At 31.3% G+C, this 21,656-nt stretch overlaps 2 protein-coding genes and 1 long non-coding RNA gene across 3 annotated transcripts in view; all 3 read right to left on the bottom strand.

Annotated features, from left to right (window-relative positions):
* Positions 1 to 3,837, bottom strand: part of LOC143227416 (uncharacterized) — a 31,109-nt gene extending 27,272 nt beyond the window's left edge. The window contains exon 1 of the mRNA XM_076458869.1: positions 3,664 to 3,837. Within this exon, the coding sequence (XP_076314984.1) occupies positions 3,664 to 3,837 (174 nt within the window). The remainder of the gene's footprint in view (positions 1 to 3,663) is intronic.
* A 1,540-nt stretch (positions 3,838 to 5,377) lies between these two features.
* Positions 5,378 to 13,605, bottom strand: LOC143227174 (uncharacterized). The gene is made up of 4 exons (XR_013014920.1): positions 13,542 to 13,605; positions 9,416 to 9,481; positions 8,190 to 8,356; positions 5,378 to 5,520 (listed from the first exon to the last, which is right to left on the bottom strand). It is a non-coding gene; the product is annotated as an uncharacterized LOC143227174 (long non-coding RNA).
* A 974-nt stretch (positions 13,606 to 14,579) lies between these two features.
* LOC143227415 (uncharacterized) lies at positions 14,580 to 21,656 on the bottom strand. The gene is made up of 6 exons (XM_076458868.1): positions 21,505 to 21,656; positions 20,688 to 20,832; positions 19,658 to 19,835; positions 19,087 to 19,409; positions 17,122 to 17,290; positions 14,580 to 14,719 (listed from the first exon to the last, which is right to left on the bottom strand). Exons 1-6 carry the CDS (start codon positions 21,654 to 21,656, stop codon positions 14,580 to 14,582), a joined length of 1,107 nt encoding a protein of 368 aa, XP_076314983.1.

The following is a 21,656-nucleotide window of genomic DNA, read 5'->3' as shown; positions in this document are numbered from 1 at the left end:
GAATGCTCAGACTTAATTATTTTATTATTGATACTGTGTATGTTAAAACAGATAATGAGAATTAGAACTTTTTATTCTATATAGCTAAAATCTGTCAAATGACTTCAGTTAAAAACTCCTACTTTGGACAAGATTGATAGTAAGAAGGGTGTGAACCACCTCAATTGACTCAGTGAGGGTCTATTTTACCCTCGTAGGCGTGACAGTCTTTGTCACGACATCAAACACTCGTCAAAGAACCCCGACAAGATGCCTTCGAATGTTTACACCTCTAAAACAGCCAAGCTATGTGAAGTATGAAAGTACAACCTGAACTGCTCAGGGTTACTTACGAAAGTATCCTTAACACATTGTTTTCTTTATATGAATTTAATGTTATATTTTAAATAAAAACAAATGCCGTAAATCTTTATTTTATTCATGTTTTTATTTATTTATTATTTTGTTGTTTATAAAAATTAATTCTTTACTGTACTCTTGATAGTATCGAATTACATGTATCCAAACATAAAATATAACGTGTTGTAGTTATTTATGTCAGGTGCTACAATCTTCTAAAGTTTCGTAGATTTCAAATTTTAAAGAGGATTCAGAAGAGATTTCATCCTATGTATACGGTTCTACTCATGTTACGTTGATCACGAAATATCAAATTTTAGACAGCACATAGACCCAAAACCTAATATCTGTGTGTTCTATAAGTAAGATAGACGATTGTTTTGTTTTGTTGTCATTATCTAATATATTTAATTTTAATGTGAATTTGTTACAATACTTTCATTACAGACATTCTCCTGCATTGTTAACTTACAATACATGGGCAAAATTATGTGGACACCTCACCATCACATCCATATGTGTTTGTTGAATATCTCATTCCAAAACCATTGGAATTAATATGAAGTTGGTCACCCCTCTGTTCCTATAACAGCTTCCACTCTTCTAGGAAGGCCTTTTACTAGAATTTAGAACATGGCTCAAGGGATTCACTTCTATTCAGTCACAAGAGAATGGTAAGTAAGGTCGAGTTGCAATTCATCCTAAAGGTGTCCGATGAGGTTGAGGTCAAGACTTTGTGCAGGACAGTCAAGGTCTTCCACACCAACCTCGGCAAACCATGTCTTTATGGACCTCGCTTTGTGGACGGGGAGTACTGTCATGATGAAACTAAAAAGGGAATTTCTTAAGCTGTTGCCACAAAGTTGGAAGCACACAATTCTCTACATTGTCATTGTATACTGTAGCATTAAGATTTCTCTTCACTAAAACTAAAGAGTCTAGCCCAAACCATGAACAGCCCCAGAGTATTATTCCTCCTCCACAAATCTCTACAGTTGGCACTATGCATTCAGACAAGTAGCATTCTTCTGGCATCTGCCAAACTCAGATTCCTCCATCAGACTACCAGAGAGTGAAGCGTGATTTATCACTTCAGAGAACGCATTTTCACTGCTCCAGAGTCCAATGGCGGTGTGCTTTACATCACTCCAGGTGATGCTTGATATTGCGCATGGTAATAATAGGCTTGTGTGCGCCTGGTCGGCCATGGAAACCCATTTAATGAAGCTCCCGACGAACTGTTCTTGCGCTGACATTGCTTTTAGAGGCAGTTTGGAACTCGGTAGTAGTGTTGCAACTGTGAACAGACGATGTTTAAGCGCTACGCGTTTCAGCACTCGGCGGTCCCGTCCTGTGAGCTTGTTTGGCATATCGCTTCGTGGCTGAGCTGTTGCTGATCCTAAACGTTTTTACTTCATAATAACAGGACTTACATTGACCAGGGCTGCTCTAGCAGTGCAGAAATTTGACGAACTGACTTATTGAAAAGGTGGTATTCTATGACAGTGCCATGTTGAAAGTCACTGAGCCCCTTAGTATGACCCATTCTACTGCTAATGTTTATCTTTGGAGATTGCATGGTGTTTTCTTGATTTTATGCACCTGTGAGCAATGGGTGTGGCTGAAATCGCCGAACCAACTAATTAGAAGGGGTGTCCACATAGTTTTGGCCATGTAGTGTATGAGCTGTATTTATAACCAGCCAAATTCTTCCAGTTCAGCCGCATTCTGAGAGACATTATTGGCGTAATTAACAACTGAAAATACCGCAAACAGGGAATGTTTTCATTTGATGAGAACATAAATTCTATACTTTATAAAGTTAGAACGTCAGAAATATTTATTTGATAAGCTATACATTTAATATATTCTTCGACTGACAGTTTCTCTTCACGAAGTTAATGAAACTGATTTATGATTACATTTTTTAAAATGTACACAATTTATTTTATAAAGTTAAAAAATGTATCGGAACCCGACACCTTATACAGACAAGCTATTGTATCACTGGGGATTGAAACAATATAAAAAATTGTATATGTTTTAGTAAACATGTGACATTATCTTCAAAAGGCAAGAAAAACATAAGACATTTCAAGTATATTGCACATTTGTAATTTGCACATTATAAAGAATTTTATGTACGAAATCGATTTCCAGAAATTTAAGTCTGTCCCATCAAAATGTAAATTTTTATTAAAAACACAATTTTAGCAGTTTATAATGATTTTTTATATTTAATTTATTTTTAACTTTATTTCCTTAAGTATTTGTATATTGTCCCAACTCAATAATTTGTGATTAGTCTGCTACATGTTCGACAAGAGCCCAATCACTCGTTCTTAATTTATGAACAGTAATTGTGTATTCATTGATTCTAAACTTAGGATTTCTACTTGTTTTTCCAATATACACTGAAACAAAACAACAATGCATTTTACACGTCCCACGTCTATCCTAGTGTTTTCTCTGGTCTCCTCTAAATAGTGAAAATTTTCCACTGAAATATGCAGAATTTGTCTGTTTTTTTTACTTTATACAGTAAAATAATGTTAATTTTAATGTCTTCTGATTATATTAGCTATAAATTTACAAAAAAATATTGTTTTTTTGTCTTCTGAAATATGCTAGTGGTAATATAGATAAAAATTTAATAAAAATAAAGTTGTTCACATCCACTGTTAACAATTACAAACATTTCATTTACAATTTAATGTTTTATCAAACACAGTAAATAACATTTCACTTAAAAACACCTTGTTTAATATAAGTGTGTATCTATTTCAAAACAATGTGTTAATAATGTGTAAAAAAACAATCCCTTAAATGAGCAAATGCGTTTGAAAACAAAATGCAATCGTAGAAGTAGTGTTTACAAGTTATGAATTCAAATAGTGATTCTGTTTTTATCCTAAATATATCAGTAATGATTGAAAGTGCATTGGCTGTATGAAAAAGAAAAACAAATAAACCCTTTTAGTACCCATAGTATTCTCATTAAGAACAGATCCACATTTATCCACTACTAAAATTATATAAAATATACATTTTAAAAGAAAAGTAACTTCTGTGTGACACATCTAGAACAATTTGTAGTTTATTAAACCATATTTAAAATGTCAAAATACAAAAGACTGGGCGGGGCTAGAGAAGAAATACACAAAAAACAGACTTCTTTCAAATTACATTAGGATTCATTACCAGATTAATTTTTGTTTTATTGTAAGTAGATATTCTGCTGACCGGAAGTAAATATTAATTCACACTTACGCTCTTATCCCTGAATTATGTAATACAGAAAATACAGAAAGACTAATGACTTACATACTGTTGACTTCCACGTTGTATTCTTGCAGGTTCATTATTCACTATAGCCTGAGTGCTGGAATTAATTATGTATATGAATTTGTCTTGTGATGTTTCAACTGTATAAGTAGCATTATCGATCTGCACAATACATCGAAGTGAGTACATTCCAAGTGTACAGTCAGATTCCATTATCCAGTATAAGTAAATCAAGCGTTTAAAAGTGCCATCGACTACTGGTGTTACAAGATATCTATAAAGTTTTGGTGTTTTTATCTGGAAAATTTATGAAAAATAAAAATAAGTATATATACTTGTAGCTATTCCTAAATAGTGAAATAAGAACTTTCCTACGTAAAAGGTCAGTTTCATAAATATCATGTACAACAGAATATTTAAGGCTTATGCAGTTTCAGGGGAATTTTTGTGTATTTAAATGTCCCCTTTATATTTCTACTTTTACTCACTTCTATCATATTAATATGTGTGACATAAGCATTGTCGTTCCTGCACTGTCAGCATTTTCTCAGATTTGTTAATAACGCAAAGAATATGCTATTATTAGTGTTGGACTGAAGAGCTTGAAAATGTTAAATGTTCAATACAATCATGACCTTATCTTGTAAATATTGTTTTTGTTTATGGTAAGTTATTTATTCAGGGAAAGCAACAGAAATTCTGCTAATATTTACAATTTTCATATTTATATTAAAACATAAAAATACGTTAATATTGACTAATAATTCAGAACCACAACCTCACAACACGTTTTAGAAGGAACAAAAATGTCATTAAAAACTTCGTATATTATTCTACTTTTTGTAGAAAATAAATTAATAACCTTTCTCGTTTTATACGTTTTTGTATTTTTGTCTTTCACATGGAGATTTTTAGCTTATTAAGTGTCATAATTAACAAACAGTTATTTAAAGTTACTTGCAAACAAAAGTACAAAACGTTTCAATTCACACAAAATTATAATATCAAACACTTATTTAAATGAAAACAGTTACAAAAAAGACATAATGCGAGAGGTTTGTAAAAGAAATACCTGGTAAAGAATAACTAAAATTGAATCTCGTTATAAAAAATACAAACCTTTATCCTAGCTACTGACAATCAAACTATAAAATACTAAACAATTAATAGCAACTGTATAATACTGCTGCAATAAAAATGTTGGTATTTATTTTTGTTTGATATTTTACTTTAAAAAATACTATGCAGTACCTTCTATAGAATACAAATATTTATATAGAATTTAAAACAGTTGTCACAGAAATAACTAACATGTAAGAAGCGCTTTCTATAAAACATTATAGAAAAATAATTTAAACAGAACACTGAATATGCACATAAATAATTTTACAGTTTATCTAAAGTATTTTTATGACCTTTCTTTAAAGTTGCTACAATATATTTATTTAAAAAGAGCCTAAATAGGAAATTCATTGGTATTATAAAAAGGAAAAATTGTTAAAAACCTTTGAAATGATATTTTCTCTGTGGAATTTTACAAGAATATTTAGAGGAATAATGTTGGTCACCATTTTGATTTTTTTCTGACCATTTTAAGATATTTTCATTTGTCTACGGATATCTTATTTTTCTCTATAAAATTCTGTAAGAAATTTATTAAGGGCTATTAAACGGAATTAAAGAATATTATTTAATAATTTCTCATCACAGATCAAAGCTTCAATTAATCTTGCACATCACCACTTACTTTGCTTGATATATTAAATTTTGGCAAAAGATCACAGTTGAAAACAGATGTAATTGGTATATATTTTCCAACTGCATTAAATTTGATTTCTCCTCCATTTTCGTTGATATCCAAGTAGTTTACGAAATGTGTTTCTATTCCGAAGCAATCTAAACGAAGAAATGAAAACCATATAAAACTGTGACCATTTAGCCATAGCCTTAGATATTAAGAATTTTATTTTATTCTTCTGTATTAGTTGAGAAATGACTTACAACTAGTACGAGATCAATTAATATCTTATTATACAGAAATTATTATCGTATTTCATATGAAGATTTGTTGTTGTTTTGTTCCCATAACTCAAATATCAAATATTTTATGATTATTTATGATTTCTAACAACAAACTATTCATTCATTAAGGTTATATATATACACACACACTTATAATAAATTTAGGGATTATTCTCTGTCACAGTGATTAATCACGCCTTTTTCTTATTGCTAATAACCTGCTGTGTGAAATCGTTTCTGTTAACATGCTGTGTAAAGTTGATTTGCAATTGATGAGCTAACCTTTGGTATTTTTATTATTTTGTGCATTAACTTTTTTCTGTTTGTTTGGAATCTATTAATGTATGCTGGGATGCATTTTGCACTACTTGCTATTATACAACGTCAGAGAAGTATCAAGGAAAGAGGACATTCTCTAAGTGTTTGCTGTGCTAAACCCTACTCAGAATATGCTTTAGGGTTTAAGGAACTTCCGCTTTCTTCACGAACTGGCCCGGCATGGCCAAGCGTGTTAAGGCGTGCGACTCGTAATCTGAGGGTCGTGGGTTCGCATCCGCGTCGCGCCAAACATGCTCGCCCTTCCAGTCATATGGGCGTTATACGTGACGGTCAATCCCACTATTTGTTGGTAAAAGAGTAGCTCAAGAGTTGGCGGTGGGTGGTGATGACTAGCTGTCTTCCCTCTAGTCTTACACTGCTAAATTAGGGACGGCTAGTACAGAGAGCCCTCGAGTAGCTTTGTTCGAAATTCCAAAACAAACAAACAAACAAATCTTCACGAACTGCTACCCTGATTTCGAGTATCCTTTCCTTAGTTGTCTTCATTACTCTTTTCTACCGTGTCTACATCTACCTATGCTAAGATTATCTCATGTACCTTTGTTAACATATCATCTGGTGTCCTAGTTCCATTCTTAGTATATCCAGTTATTTGACATACCATCAAGATATATGGCATTTAGGTCTAACACACATGGTTAAAGTTCTGATTGATATCATCCACATCAATGATAAAATCATAATCTTAAGCAACTTGTTGTTTACATCTCCAGACAGTAACATCGAAAAAATCCTCTAGAATTCCTTCACTTCACCCCTAATGGGTACTAGATGCCTTTGTTACAATTCCCCTTGTACTACTTGGTGTTCCAATACACTTCTCTTCTTACACGGTCAAAGCCCATACTCAGCATGTCAGCACACTTTTAGACTCACATTTGCAACACTTTTTAAACTGACTACCTTACAAGTATTGCAGTAAGCCTAATTAAATATCTTATGAGTTATCTATAGTACCAAAGTTAATAGTTTTTGCTCACTTATGCCCTCGTTTAAATCTTATATTTCCATCTTCCACCATTGAAAAACGTCGAGTTTCCTTACCATTACCCATCATAATATTCATCCTTATCTCTGGTACTTTATTATAAATAGTATTTGATATTTCACTTAGGTAGTATATAAACTCTAAATGTATCCACTGCAGGGAAAAAAATACAAATGTTAACGTAAGTTCATACACTTCTTGCTATCTTAATGACGGACATGATGTATATAGATGGAATATTTAACTTTCTTTTACTTAACACATGGTGGTTTTTCACAGATCTTCCGTTTCTTCAACAACCTTCAGAAAAGTGTACCTGTGATTGCATATTATTAGACGAAACTTTCCTCAAATTTTCAGAAACAGCAAAGTTATCTGGATAGTGTTTTGTTTTGACAAACATTTTTAGTCTAATTCTGTTTATTTTTTATGCGAGAGAAGCGAATGGGAGGTTAAGACTGACAGACACAATCCCCACTGCAATGTGGGTCCTACTTTCGTAGTCACCTACAAAACTTAGGATAAATTTTATAATCTCACGTTGTAGCTTATACCATAGGATCCATTTTTTAAAAAAATGCAGCTTATTTTGGTTAATATGTTTTGCTTTGGCTTTAAAATCATGTTTATTATAGATATATAACGAAAAAGGAATGCAAAACTTCATTGTAAATTTGTATGTCATATCTCTTATCACTTTAATCACTATGAAAAGACATCAGTAGTTGGATGTTGAAGGCGGGTAACAGAAATTTTTCTATCGCCCATACTTTGGCTGATACCTCTTCCTACAAAGTCACTCTTATCATTATACACTGTACAGGGTATTTTAAGTGTATACGTATTGAGTTGTAAAAGTTTATGCAAAACACTTGGTGAGGTAATAATGGATACCGTATAAAATATGCTATGTAATAAATAAATTGTGCAAAAGTTAAGATTTTTTATGTTATTTATCATAGCATCCATTCTCACCTTTTTAGAAAGTAGAAAACAGATCTCATATGTTTAAAAATAGCTAACTATTAATATCTTATGTTATAGAAAATGTTGTGAAATTGCTCGCTTTTGTTTGAAATTGTCTTCTTGTATATAACTAGTAATATTTGTGTACATTACATGTCGTATTTTGATTTCTTCAGGAGCAAGAAGCTAAAACTCATAATACCAAATGCCTTTTACACATTTTTATAAAGTTAAAAATATATGTTCGTACTCGTATCATATCCTGTAGGATGACATTCTCCACAGTAATCTATCTTCCACCCACTATTTGGAACACCATCACAACCAACACATTCATTGTTACCATCACAAGTACCGCAAAGATCTTGCCCAAAATCTGGTGGTACTCCCGTATTTCCTCCGACGCAATGACCACAGCTGCAGAATCATAAACATTAAAAAAATAAAACTATCAAATTCTTAAAGAAATAAGAAAATGCCGTTAAAAGTTATTTTTATGCCTAATATATAAATATTGAAGTAAATAAAATATGTGTAATTGTAATTTAACAACATGATTACTCTATTTGAAGGATTATGTATTCGTTGTAATGTTTAACAATTAGAAATGTAGGCCTTTAATGCATTTAGAGTTACAGTTAAATGATTATCACAATCTTTACTTTTTATACTAACATTAACCTTTTTTGTTGTACTATATTTTAAAAGAAAAAAATGAGCTAAAATATAACTTAAAAATCCAGAATAAAAAGAGCATTAAGAGTTGTTCACCTTGATTATGCTTGAATAAAATATCTCATTTTTATGGAAAATTGATTTTCCGAGGGATTATGCTAACAAGAGAAAGGCACAATACGGTGCAATTACTTGACAAAACTCGTGTGAGGTAATTGCAAATAACTAAATTAATATGAATGAAATTACTGTTTATGTTATTACGCTTATTTCATGATATGTTTCTATAGTGTAGATAGTGCAACATGGATTGTCTATCTCTCGCAAGACCGGAACTATAAAATGATATGCCTAAAAGACACTTCACTTGCTATTATTAACATAACAGATAAATGTAGTTGAACATTCATTAGATTGCTTTAAATATTTCTAAATTTAAATATTGTGAAACCATTGTTAAGTAACAGATTCTGTAATGGGTAAAGCTTGTTACAGATATTTTTCAAAATGGCTAAAAGATTACATACACTCCTAATTCTTCAAGGAGATTTTTATTTATAAACTCATGCTTTTATTATTATTATTAACTTTCCTTTCGACTTCATTTCATTGAGTTAAAGGTGAGTCAGTATTTGTGTTAGCCACAAACGTGTACGCTAATTCAAACAACATCAAATAAGATGAGTATCTTCGATGAAGAGGATTTGAACTCACAACTCTCCCACTAAGTAATAAACTCCCTAACCGCAAGTCAATGTCATGTCAAGTGAGATAATACTAAGAAAATAAAAACTTAATTACCTGTTAAGATACGTTGAAGCATTTCCCACTCCCTCACAAGAATGCAAATCTCGTTTATCTTCTTTCCTGTTGGGTATGAAACATAAAAACATCCTTGTAATAAGATCATTTTCACAGTTGTAATCCCAGTAATTTATAAAAATTATGTCGTTCACTGAATGTGATAATGAAATACATGTGGCTTATTCCTTTAAATACTCGAGTGAAAAATGCATCGCTCTCTTTTGAACGAGCACAAGGTTTTCGTTTGTTAACAGTTGTACTTTTAACAGTCTCTGACATCAATGAGGAGATGCTATAGCAACTCAAGGGGAGAAAGAACAAAGGCTTATAGTCTAACACTAACTTTTAAAAAATTATGTGAAAAGCTGTGTTATAACGACCAATATAATATCTAAATTTAAGTTACGTAACTAAAGTATTATTTTTATTTGATCGTACAGTAACTAATTATTTCACTAACTATTTACCGCACATAGTAAATACATCACTAAGTTTTATTTTTATTAATTACTAGACATGTAAGTACATCACTAAATTTTAAGACAATATTATTGTATATGATCAAATGAGTCACTGTCTTACGTTATATGTCCCCCGCTAGTACAGCGGTAAGTCTACGGATTTACAACGCTAAAATTAGGGGTTCGATTCCTTTAGGTGGGCTCAGCAGATAGCCCGATGTGGTTTTGCTATAAAAAAACAAACACTTATATTACAACATAAAAATCATGTCCAGTTCTACACAGATCTTCCTGTGTTTGACTGTGTTAAAAGCAATAAAATCACAAATATTTGAATTATCATCAGTGAAAGGTATATAGAAAAATGATTTGAAACAATTACTTTCGACATTGTCAGAATCTGAAATGGGTGCATAAAATTACTCATTTATAGGCGCTGTTGTTTTGACCTGATTGGCTATTTTAAATGAAATCAATGACTATTACTATCTATCGTTCTCGGTTGCAAGGAAGATATAATTTCTTTCTTATGACTCTTAAACCAAAACAATTATATTTAAACTACTTCAGAGTTTCTCGTTATATTACGTAAGATGGCTATTGCTCATCACCTAAAGCGTTTATTAAACTAGAAGGGCAATGGGGTATAATCTTGGTATAAACAACAAGAGTTATTGGCACGTCAAGTGAAGCTTTCTTTAAGCCACTTATTTCAACGAACTTTGTTGGTGAATGAGCACATCTACGAACGTCAAAACTGTGAAAATGACTCATTTATTTATTTCCACAGAGCCAGGTCCCACAGTGGCACAATGGTATACTTGCAGCCTTACAACGCTAGACGCCGTCTTTTGATACCCGTACGGATAGAGCACAGATAAACTAATAATTCAAAGCTACACAATAGGCTAATTAAAAACACAGTAATAGTTTAATGCTTTCAATATTAAAATTTATTGGGATTCACTTTGAGAACATTACTTAATTTCTATTTACTTAAAGTCCAAGGGGCCCCGGCATGGCCTAGCGCGTAAGGCGTGCGACTCGCAATCCGAGGGTCGCGAGTTCGCGCCCGCGTCGTGCTAAACATGCTCGCCCTCCCAGCCGTGGGGGTGTATAATGTGACGGTCAATCCCACTATTCGTTGGTAAAAGAGTAGCCCAAGAGTTGGCGGTGGGTGGTGATGACTAGCTGCCTTCCCTCTAGTCTTACACTGCTAAATTAGGGACGGCTAGCACAGATAGCCCTCGAGTAGCTTTGTGCGAAATTCCCAAACAAACAAACTTAAAGTCCAATACATATAAATGGCACAAAGACGTGTTCAGTTTGCCTTGTAATTTCGACAGCTTGTTTTTTTTTAATATCTGAACTACTTATTAGATATATTGAATTTCCTAAATTCTGAAGTGTAAATTTGAATTTCAGCAGAACATAAAATTTTAGTTATTAGATAGTCCTTTTTTATGTATACTGAATTTGCTGGGGATTACATTTGTGGTAAAAAATCAACTTTTAGCAAGGTCATAATTATGGAGAGTTTACTTTCAGGTAAATATATTTGGAATATTAAATACTAATCATAATAGAGACAGGTTTTTGGAAACTCTTCACAATGGTTTTTAAACCAATTTTTATGGACCTTAAAGTATTTGTTGTTCAATATGTCTTGATGTTTTGCCTCATATGAATATAAGGAAACATAAGAATTTGATTAAAATTTTCTAAGTTAAGTAAATAGAAGAGATTATTATTTAATTGTTTGGAAAGCAAAGTTACCTTAAACTTTCTGTTGAGCTCAGTTTAGGAATCCAACCCCAGGTTTTAACGTTGTAAATTCGAAGACTTACCGCTGTCATAAACGAAGACCTTAATGGATAAGGTCTGAAATATATCTCTGTGTGAATCGGGCAACAGCTTTAACTGAAGATGCAGATTAAACGTTAAGATAGGCATGTTCCTTTTGTAACAAATAGACAGCTTTTAGAAAGTTATGTTCAGTCTTAAACTCCTTACTATCGAGGTTCCGAAGATATTTACTAAAATAATACATGGGAATGAAATTGATCGTGTAGATACTTATTAAGATCACTGAATCACCGAAAGTATTTTATCTTAAATAAAACAAGAGCAAGAGACAATACGGTTCAGGTGTTTAAGATTGTTGGGAAAGAAAATTGTTTGTACTTCATGCTAAGTATGGTAACACTACAGGGCACTAATACATGTATAAATTGTTGTAGAGTAGAGGACAGTTTTAGTTAAGAGAATATTAATTTTTCTAACATGGTACTTATCTTTCGGAATGACTTTTCACTTGTTATAAATATAATAAATTCAAGGAAATTTAAGGGAAGATTGGATAAATGTTTGCATAATAAGGGCTTGCTTTGAGTTTACAAACATACATCTATATATTATATATGCAGTGTCATGGATGAGAACGCCTAGGTGGTCCAACACATCCCTTAGTGTCCTTAAGTGTTAAGTTAATAATAACAGATAATTCTCCCTGGAACATCCTAAAGGTTCTATACTATTTTATTAGCATCATATTAACTTTTATGTAACTAAGTATATAACCGACGACAAAACATTAAATCTAAAGTAAAGAATTGGTGATATACATCAACTACGATCGTTCTATACTATTAAAAGTTTGGTCAAATATATTAAGATAAAAATTGAGAAAAATAACATTTATGAAATAAAATAAATGTGATAACACTCAATTCAATGTCTTATAATTAACTCTGTTTAAAATAAATAGGACTAAATTCACAAACCATTGTATGATATCATATTTTAATATTTTGTATTGATGAATAATTTCTTATAATAGTTATATTTTACTTTTATATTTGTTTAACTAACAAAAAATTGTCGATTGGATGATAAAAAATTATATGTTCATTATAAAAAAAATATATTTTGGGCAGGTAAAATTAATAGACTCTGTTTGGTTTGCGAGGAATCAATGGTTTTTCTTAACCAAAGAAGCACAGTTACTTGTATATTATTTTTTCGTATTCAATAGTATTCCTAGTATATATATGTAAAAACGGCTCGTTTGGGTTGAGAAAATATTTTACGTAGAGGAGCGAACAACGATGACCGAAGAAGGTCGAAACGTTGTTCGCACCTCTGCGTAAAATATTTTCTCAACCCAAACGAGCCGTTTTTACAAATATATTTCTCTACAAGTGGGTTTTCTCGAAATCACTGATTATTCCTAGTTATACCTACGAGTTTAATACGAATTTCGGGATTGACTGAGTAAAAAGAATGTTATTTAAACTGATAGTTTCTAAGCAGAACTCACAGCTTTCCTCTCAGACAGTCTGTGGACTTACAATGCTAAAAACCGGGTTTCGATACTCGTGGTGAACAGAGCACAGATAGCCCATTGTGTAGCTTCGTGCTTAATTCAAAACAACAACAACATCCTCTCAGAAATTTGGTAATTCCTCACCAACATCTAAACTCTTATTTTAAGTTTAGAAACCCTGCTCTAAGTGACAGTATATATGCGCATATTATATTTATCCTATCAAATATTTGTTTGTTGCTCAGTGAATGTAAAAACTTATACTATGTTTTATCATAAGTAAACAGTTAGCAAAATATAAATCTTGTGAAAATGTGAGACATTTAAAATTACTCACGCTATACAAACTTCCTTATCTTCAACAAGGAGTATGGTATTTTCACCCCCACATATTCCTGCACAATCTCGAAGTCGAACATGAGACACGTTTTTTTTATTAACGCAAATACCACAGTCGTATGTAGAATCTGACAGAAAATCCAAATGTAAAGAATAACTTAGATATTTTTGATAATATGTCCCATGTTCAAAAATATGTTATCTAGACTTTGCTTTATAATAGTATTTTCAAATATTTTAGAAGTTTTATTTAACTATATCTCCGCAAAATGTCTAAAAAACCGAAATTCTCTTAGAATAATAAATATAATAATTTTTACATAAGCTAATAAAACATTTCTTAATGGAGGAAGTGTGTAAAACAAAGAAAAGGTTTAAGTTGAAAGCAAAGATGAAACAATTATTTAAAATAAATATTTAAATAATAATATCTCGAAACTTATAAACACACCAAAAGTTAGCAAATAATAAATCTCTAAATAAATATATGAATAACCGTGTACAATATATTTCTTAATGTTAGGCTCGGCGTGGCCTGGTGGTTAAGGCACTCCACTCTTAATATGAGGGTCGCGGGTTCGAATCTCTAATACACCAAATATGCCCACTCTTTCAGTCGTGAAGGCATTATAAAGTGACGGTAAATCCCACTACTCCTTGGTGAAAGTTCAAAAAAGTTAAAAGTTAAAAAAAACGTAAATTGAACATATTTGTTTGATTAAATAAACATGATTTTTACCTGTTAGTTTTTTTTAACCTCACGATTTGAATTTTTATAAATGACGGAAGGACTTCCCAGTGAATTCTACTTTTACAAAGACTTTTTTAATCCATACATACAATAACGTATCCCTACAACCTTGAAGTGAAGTACAACGAAAATCTATTTTGTTAACATAAGTACTACATCTTTATATACAAGATTTTAGTACAGTCTTATGTTGGAGCTGAAATTCTTGATATTTACATTTACAGCGTGTTTAACGCGTTTTAATATAAATTATTTTGAAGTCTGGCGTCTAAAGACCATTATCATTCATGTGACTACTGTACTGTCCTTGTACATGCAGAAAATCAATCGAGCAGGCTTTAACAATCTTATCGAACAGTTGATATACCATGTAGTCATTCTAGGAGTAATAACTGTGTATAATTCTTTCTGAGAATGTGGAGATGCTGTCCAGTGAGAGGCAAAACAGCAAAATAATGATTCATTGCGTGGACTGTGGAATTAAGATATTTTGTCACACCGCTTTGATTTCGAATTCTTATCGGGGCTATCTGGGGTGGTGCTAAAAGGTTTTTATTTTTATCTTCCCTTTTCGTATTTTCATCCTTCGAAGCTCTATTCAAATAAGTGGTTGAGCCTAACAACGCAAAATGCATATTTTTTCTTTATGTTCATTGGCCTTAAGATTTTGACCAGCAGTGTATAAAGAACAAAAACTACGTGTTTGTTTACTATCTAACTACATCTAGGTCACTGAACCAGTCTCAACCGCACTTTGTGAGATAATATGGAACCACAGGCATGAAACTGGGCGCATCACAACTCTCCATCAATATTATTGCTGTTATTGAGCATTTATTATCATTAAGGCAATTTAAAATGAACGACATTCATATATGGTGTCACGTCTTCATACCAAAAAGCTTTATTCAATCTTCTAAAAAACACCATACACACAGTGTGGATGAAGCCACACAAACGTCTTATATAACTCACAGAGTGAAAATGCAGTCTATAGAGAAATGCAGCAAAAACGTTCTGTCGCTGCTACTGCAATACTACAAAATATTAACTGTCATTTTCACTCCAACAGCCACTATAAAGGTGATATAAAGAGCCCTATCTTGAGTTACACAGAATTTATACTTTTATATCACCTAAAGCTTAAACCTTTTGTTATCTTTCTAAAATGTTATTACTAAAGCCCAAAATTTACAGGTAATTGTAGTTTCTACAGATTATCTTACTACTTCTTATATATTAAGTTAATGCTTATAATTATAGATAACAAACACATGATAATTATAATTTAATTGCTAGAGATTTCATCTTTTTGGTGCACTGCTTTCTAACGTTATGTATTTTGAATTCGTTTTCTTATTCATATTTTATTTTTAATGTAAATAATAATCTGAATTTACTTTTATTTTGATCTGTATCGATACCTAAAAACTTCCTAATAGTTGCCAACTTAAACATCATACGGTAATGTTATAAAACGAAATTGAGGAAAACAAACTGAACAAAAACAGTCATAACTTTGTATGAACGACAATAAATTGTAGTTTATAAGTTTAGTTACAAGTACGTAAACTTAAATCATAAAAAAATATCCTCATAACAGTAACTTCTACGTTTCTTTTATTAACACCCATTTATATCTTAATATTGCTCAAACATAAGACGGTTGAAACAGGATATACTTACAGTATTAAACAATGTGTTTGAATTTGAAGGTGACATGAGAGTCCAACATTATACTGAGCCTCCTCACTGGTTTAAATATTAATTCTATTATTCCAGATACTAATCGTTCATAAACACCATTGAGAAGGGGGTGACGTACAAAACATGTTTTACTTTCTTAAGCCTATAAAATATTTTGTCTATTTATGTTCAGTATTTCTATTAAGCAAGATTCCTCTGTTATCTGGTCTGTATTTGAGGTAATAAGGCTAGTAGTGAAAAGAATATGCTACACCAACAGAGCTGAAAGTTTTCAAAAAATATATGATTTTTGTTATTATAACGTTTATGCTTATTAGTTTATAACACTTCTCCAAGTATCGAAATTTTATTAGTAACACGTTATATCACATCACGCCTTACGACAAGAAATTAAATAATTTCTGTTAATGATATACTACCCCTTCCCACTGTGAAGATTATTGGTTGGTTTCGTTTCTTACGTTTATTTAAAGAAACCTTCCTATTCTATTCCTGCTACGTTTTAAAGTTTAGCTTTTTTTTTTTTTCACGTTCAGTAGGACATTCACAGTAACAGTACCGCTTGTGTATCATGATGTAACTAAATACCTTTTTCATTGGCCCGGCATGGCCAAGCGCGTTAAGGAGTGCGAGTCGTAATCTGAGGGGCGCGCGTTCGCATCCGCGTCGCGCCAAACATGCTCGCCCTCCCAGCCGTGGGGGCGTTATAAAGTTACGGTCAATCCCACTATTCATTGGTAAAAGAGTAGCCCAAGAGTTGGCGGTGGGTGGTGATGACTAGCTGCCTTCCCTCTAGTCTTACACTGCTAAATTAGGGACGGCTAGCACAGATAGCCCTCGAGTAGCTTTGTGCGAAATTCCAAAAAACAAACAAACCTTTTTCATTATTCGATTGAAATGGTTTTCAGTAATACACAAAATTACATGTTTTACAATTTGCACACACTTTTTATGAGTATGTTATATTAATAGGATAAAATTTATTAATTATTATATTCAACTTATATAATTTTGTGTGAATGTTGTTTGCACTAAAACAAACAAAGATATTTTTGATAAAGTATAAATAGTGGAAATGTGTAAAAAATGAATGAATACTTAAAATGTTTGTAACCCTTACCACCATGAAGAATATCACGACAATCTAGACACGACGTCCCATCACCACCACATACACCACAGTTGTCAAACTTAAGAGCCGTGTGTATTACAGGTCCGTTGGAACAGTCATATTCTACACCATACATGAAAGATAGCATTGGACTGAGAGATCTGGTTGCTGAAAATGTCTATGGAATCGCAAAAAAAAATGGAAAATATATATTTAAGATTAAATTTGATTTCCACACTGGCTTTGTATTAAGCGTTTTATGGACAGCCCTATCTTAGCTTCAATGGTACATGATCGCATAAAATACGTTTTACGTTAACAATTCCAAATCCAAACTACAATCGTAAAAATCTTTACACCTGTTAACTTGAATTTGATTTACATTATTAATAATTTAAATTTTAAAGAATGTAATTCTTTGCCTTATGTCAAATTTAATTTTTAAATTTATATTTCTAAGTAGATTTTAATAAAGTACACTTAACAGTTTTATGAACTGAGAATTTTTTGTTTTTTAACTATTCATATATGTATCAGAAATATGACTAGAAAGAAAATATAAACTTCCCCTTAATTAGTTTTCAAATATATCATCATAATATCAGTGAAACAAGTATTGAGAAACACATTATTATTATGACGAGTGTCACGTATGAAGAATGAAATCAAGTTTAGTATGCTCGCACCTTGTTGCTCGTGCTCTTTGAGAACCCTTGAATTTTGGTAGAAATGAAACTGACAAACAAAAGAATGAGTACAAACAAAAGACTTAGATGCCTTCAAAATATGAACATTTCATTGAAAACTCGAAACTGAAGTTCAAGATGATTAATAATTACTAACTTGAGGTTCCATCTACATCATGACTTTTCGGACGCGCATTGTCTTCAGTAGAAAATTATAAAATTTCGTTCATTTAGAAAATTAAGTAATTAAAGGAAAATATTATTTCTTTCACTTAACAGAATAATTTCTACATGGCTTATCGTAAGACCTGTGTGGTAAATATTGTTTTAACATGCTCGTTGGAACATCTTATAAGGGACCTTAAAATGATTCATTATTTGTTTAAGCCGCATTGGACTATTCTGCATGTCTACTGCAGTAATCCAACCACAGATTTTGGACTGTAAAGCTTTCCAACAAGAAGACGCTAACATTGAATTCCATATCAATAATTCTACTAACTTAATATTAATTTTATTTAATTAAAGTTTGTTTGTTTAGAATTAAGAAAAAACCACAGGATGGGCAATCTGTGCTCTGTCCTCCATGGATATCAAAACCTGGTTTATACCGGTATGTACCGCTGTGCCACTAGGGAGGGCAAATAATTAAAGGTTGGTCTTAATATGTTTTAATTAATCAATCTTATAGCATTTTTATATCACGTTTCATTTAATCACTTAAATAATCAGTTACTTCTTAACAATTTAAGTAATAATATTTAAAGGTTATTGATAGAAAATAATAATGCATCGTATGAAGTTTTAAGAAAATATATCTCTATTTAGCCATTTACAGTCTTAAAGGACTTGTGTATGTATCTTTCAATGTTCATTTACTTTTATAAGCTGCTTAAATAAATACTAAGTTAATTTCTACAGATAATCCCCAATTCAAAATAAATTGAATTAATCTTGAGAGGTGATTAAGTCCCAGGCTGGCCAGCGGGTTAACCTACGGACTCACAATTCCTGGGTTCAATTTCCAAAGTTGGACAAAGTGGAGATATTCCATTCTGTAGTCGGGATATTTCGATTAAGAAAAAAGTGTACGCTTTATTTCACGAGTAAATTAACAAATTGCATATATACAAGTAGTTATAATTATACATTGCCAACAAGCACAACAATCGTAGGATCGAGGCTTGATTTAAAAAAGTTATCAAATGAAAAATTGCTCAACAAAGTGGTAAATGTGTTACAAGTCTGATCAAATGTAAAGTAGGAAAAACTTGTTCAAAATATATACTTTTTCACAAGTTGAATGTGCTAAGTGTAAGATGTCACCAGGCCACGTCTCTGTCATATCCCAGGCTGTGAAGATAAGACGAGGTAGTTTCGATGCTTCCTCAAGAGAGAGTGGATAAGTGCTATTAGTTTCTTTTATTCTTATAGAAAAATCAGAAGGAATTAAACGTAGCTTCGCCTGCTGTTCTTGTTGTTTTGTTAACAAATATTGACATATGTTGATAGGTTTGTAGATTTGTTCAACATCAAAATCCAGTCTCTCCTCTTGCTGATCGTTTATGAGACTTTGCCATTCGCTATTTGGTGCCTTAATTTCCCAATTAGCTAAAAAACAGATGTCAAATATTTTTTGTTAGTTTATATTACAGTTTCAAATTTCTAAAATATTATTCTAAATTAAATTCATAGTTTTTTATGTATTTATGTAGCTTCTATATAAAACAACACGTAATACGTTTAATAATTGTTCTGATAGTATTTTTCTCAAGATTCCCAAAACTATCAAAAACAATTATTAGTATTTTAGTTCATCGAAGCTTTTAGATCAATCTGTCTTTTTAGTGACAACCTACCTACAGTTTCCTGGCTATTCAATAGTACAGCCATTCCAAGCTTCTCTTCACTCGAGTGAGTATAAAAGTAAGCCACAACTTTGAAGACAGATATACCTTCTCTCAGTAGTGAAGCTGAAAATAAGTTATTAGTATGTCTCTTAATGTCGTAGTATGGGGCAATATTTTCCTTGTTTACCTGCAAAGAAATTTTTTGTATTGCAGTTTTTCTATTACATAAATGTTTTTCTTGCATCATAAAACGCAATATTTCAGAATTTCTTTCATATGTATATGTCAAAACTACTATTGGTTACCTTCTTTAGCAACATGGGAGACCTGATCCCTGATTTTACCATTATACGTTTACTTATTTACAGTTAACTACAAAACCACACACTGAATTATCAATGCTCTGTCTATCGCAGTAATCAAAACCTAGTTTCTAGACTTAAGGCTCCAGAAGTACTGGTATGTCACTAACTAACACTCAGCAATGTCAGAAATACCTTTGATGTTTTAAATTTAATTTTAAAGCAAAAATACCTAAGATAATTAAACCTGTGTAAACAATGGACGAATAATAAATTCTTACTATGTTTCAAATGTTATGTTTTAAACATTGTATTGCAAAAAATTGTCAAGTAAAATTTCTGCAAGGTAGTTATTAATTAAAAACATTATTTTGGTGTTGTCTTCTAATGGACATCATTAGTCGAATCAAAATTATATCTCTATTTTTAAGCAAATACTAATTTATATAGATATTTCGATAATTTCAATTATAGCGAAATATTTTAAATATGAGAAAGGTATTTTAAAATTACATTATAAGAAAGTATAGCTATTTGAGATACATTTAGTCTTGGTTTAAATTGTGTACATACGACAGCTTTATGCGAGATTTTAAACCTTAAGCTACAACATATCATGACTTAAGTATATTTATTTTTTAGTATAGTTTCCTAAAGTTTGAAACTTCAAGAAAGTATACATTAAATTAACCCGAACGGAAATATTTTTTTTAATATTTTATAATTAAAAATCTCACCATAAATGTCAGTCGCTCTCTATCCAAAATAGATTCGCTGTTTTTGGCTTTTAAAATAAACACTAAGTTGAAATTTCCAAGATAATCTGGATTTGTTTCAATCCAAATTTGGTCTTCAAAAGAGATCTGACGAACGTCTTGAAAGCTAATAAGCATTAATAAAGGTCATAAGCACCCTTAATAAGTTTTAAGAAGTTTACAAATATTGAACAATCAGCATCAGTAATTAATTTCAAAACTTTAACAAGTATTCAAAAACACATACGAATATGGAACTATAAAAGTATATTGAAGATGCTAGCCATATTTTAATTACTAATATGAAATTTGGAGTTAATCGTAGAAATAAAAACTGGTAAGTGAAAAAATTATTAATTTTTATTTTCCTTGTTGAATTGATAAATATTTTACAAACACATTTAAAACAATATTGACTCAAATATGAAGTCATAAATTTGAAAAAAAAAAGATTTTTCTTTCATTTAGAAATATTCCATTGCATGTTTATAAAATCAATAAATATAGTAATGATTAACACTAATATTCTATAAAAACTACACTTAAAATATTATAAAGCAGGCAATCCAATTTCTTTTTGAATATTCAAGTATATTGATTGTAAACATCAATTTGATATTTCATACTATTTGTCATAATGATTCAATAAATGTACAATCTTTATCTTTACATTATTGGTCAGGAGGTTCAGAAAAATATTATTTTAATATCTTATTATAGTACTTGTCACTGATCGAGATGTTAACTATAAGTAATCTTCATACTACAAATCCAAATATTAACATAACAATAAACTTACCTAAATGTGTCATTTGTTAGTTTCTTTATTTTTAGTGTTAATCCTTTCCTTTGTTCGTGTGATATTTCTAGAATCAGCTCTAGCTGTGTTGGAATACTGAGAAACTGCTCTTGTATTACAAACCTATCTAACCACTTTCCTGCATGTGACAT

This window comes from Tachypleus tridentatus, chromosome 9 (genome assembly GCF_004210375.1).
Source record: "Tachypleus tridentatus isolate NWPU-2018 chromosome 9, ASM421037v1, whole genome shotgun sequence".
Lineage (NCBI taxonomy): Eukaryota > Metazoa > Arthropoda > Merostomata > Xiphosura > Limulidae > Tachypleus > Tachypleus tridentatus.
This window is presented reverse-complemented; position numbering and strand designations above follow the sequence as displayed.

Coding starts and splice junctions, on each gene's coding strand:
- LOC143227415 (XM_076458868.1), bottom strand. CDS start 21,656: ATGTCACATGCAGGAAAGTGGTTAGATAGGTTTGTAATACAAGAGCAG. Junction 20,833..21,504: donor CTAACAAATGACACATTTAG/GTAAGTTTATTG, acceptor AATGCTTATTAG/CTTTCAAGACGTTCGTCAGA. Junction 17,291..19,086: donor CACATTCAACTTGTGAAAAA/GTATATATTTTG, acceptor GCGATTCCATAG/ACATTTTCAGCAACCAGATC.